Source organism: Pteropus alecto, unplaced genomic scaffold, assembly GCF_000325575.1.
Source record: "Pteropus alecto unplaced genomic scaffold, ASM32557v1 scaffold22, whole genome shotgun sequence".
Classification (NCBI taxonomy): Eukaryota; Metazoa; Chordata; class Mammalia; order Chiroptera; family Pteropodidae; genus Pteropus; species Pteropus alecto.
Genome location: NW_006434839.1, coordinates 10363985 through 10365245, shown reverse-complemented (window position 1 = coordinate 10365245; position 1261 = coordinate 10363985). Strand labels below are relative to the sequence as shown.

General features: G+C 54.7%; 1 protein-coding gene across 3 annotated transcripts in view; it reads right to left on the bottom strand.

Annotated features, from left to right (window-relative positions):
• IMPDH1 (inosine monophosphate dehydrogenase 1) overlaps window positions 1-1261 on the bottom strand; it is a 16380-nt gene that overhangs the window by 6766 nt on the left and 8353 nt on the right. For all 3 annotated transcript variants that reach the window (XM_015588401.1, XM_015588403.1, XM_006910543.2), the window contains exons 4-6: window positions 729-830; window positions 507-581; window positions 17-223 (exon numbers count right to left, since the gene is read on the bottom strand). In XM_015588401.1, the coding sequence (XP_015443887.1) occupies window positions 17-223; window positions 507-581; window positions 729-830 (384 nt within the window). The remainder of the gene's footprint in view (window positions 1-16; window positions 224-506; window positions 582-728; window positions 831-1261) is intronic.

The window sequence follows — 1261 nt, the reverse complement described above, 5'->3', positions numbered from 1 at the left end:
CCTACCCTGCAGGTACCTCACTGAGGAGGGTGGTGTGGTCCTTCTCAGCAAGGAAGTCGATGTCTCGGGAGGTGACGATGCCCACCAGCTTGCTGCCCATGGTGCCCGTCTCAGTGATGGGGATGCCAGAGAAGCCATGCCGAATCTTGGCCTCCAGCACATCACCCACCGTGTGTGAAGGGCTCAGCACCACGGGGTCCGTGATGAAGCCCTGTTCAAATTTCTGTGGGCAGAGACAGGGAAAGGGAAAGACTGGAAGAAAGCCGAGGTGGTATACAGTCTGACCGCAGCAGGCACAGGGTATCCTGGACACGCCACAGAGGAGCCAAGGCCCTCAATGGGGTGAGGGGCCACTGGGAAAATAAGGCTGGGCCCTGAGCCCCCATTGTGAAGAAGGGCAGAAAGGACCCCAGCAATCAGCCAGGAAGTGCACCAGCCTGCAAGGCTGGCAAGGGAAGCTAGGAGGGTCTGACGTGGGGGCCACCAGGGATGGGCCTTGTACTTGCCTTGACCTTGCGCACTTCGTTGGCCTGGAACTCAGGGGTGCAGTTGTGGTGAATGAAACCGATACCGCCCATCAGCTGGGGTGGAAGGGAAGCGTGGTCAGAGCCAGGAGGCCAACCCTCCTCACTCTGCAAACCCCACCTCTGATTCCAATTCCCCCTGACGTCATTCCATCCCATTCAGTCCCCTTAGCTCTGGGGTCCCCACCCAGGTGCCCAACTCACAGCCATCGCGATGGCCATGTCAGCCTCTGTCACAGTGTCCATAGGGGAGGAGATCAGTGGCGTCTTCAGCGTGATCTTCCGAGTTAGAGCTGAAGTCAGGTCCTGAGGGTGGAGGCACAGTCTATGTGAAGAGTTTTATTATCCACTCAAACACTTACTGAGTTCCTACGTGCACCTGGCACCAGGACAGGCCTGGGGATATAGCAGTGAACAACACAGATGAGACCCCTGCTGTCTTTCCCAGAACTTAAATTCTACTTGGAAAGAAATAAGACAAACATGAAACATGTATGAAACAATTTCAGCCAGGAAGAAGGCTCCAAAGAAAAGCAATAAGGCAAAGTGACCACTGGAAGAAGGATGTGCTGGTTGGGGAAGCCTCTTTCTTGGCAGGTGACAAGTGGAAGCCAATCAAGTCAAAGTCTAAGGGACCATCGTTTCAGGCAGAGGGAGCTGCGTGTGAAACCTGCCTCTGATTCTAAGTCTTCCTGAGGTGTATTTTAAAAAGAAGAAGGCTAGTGGACTAGACGGGG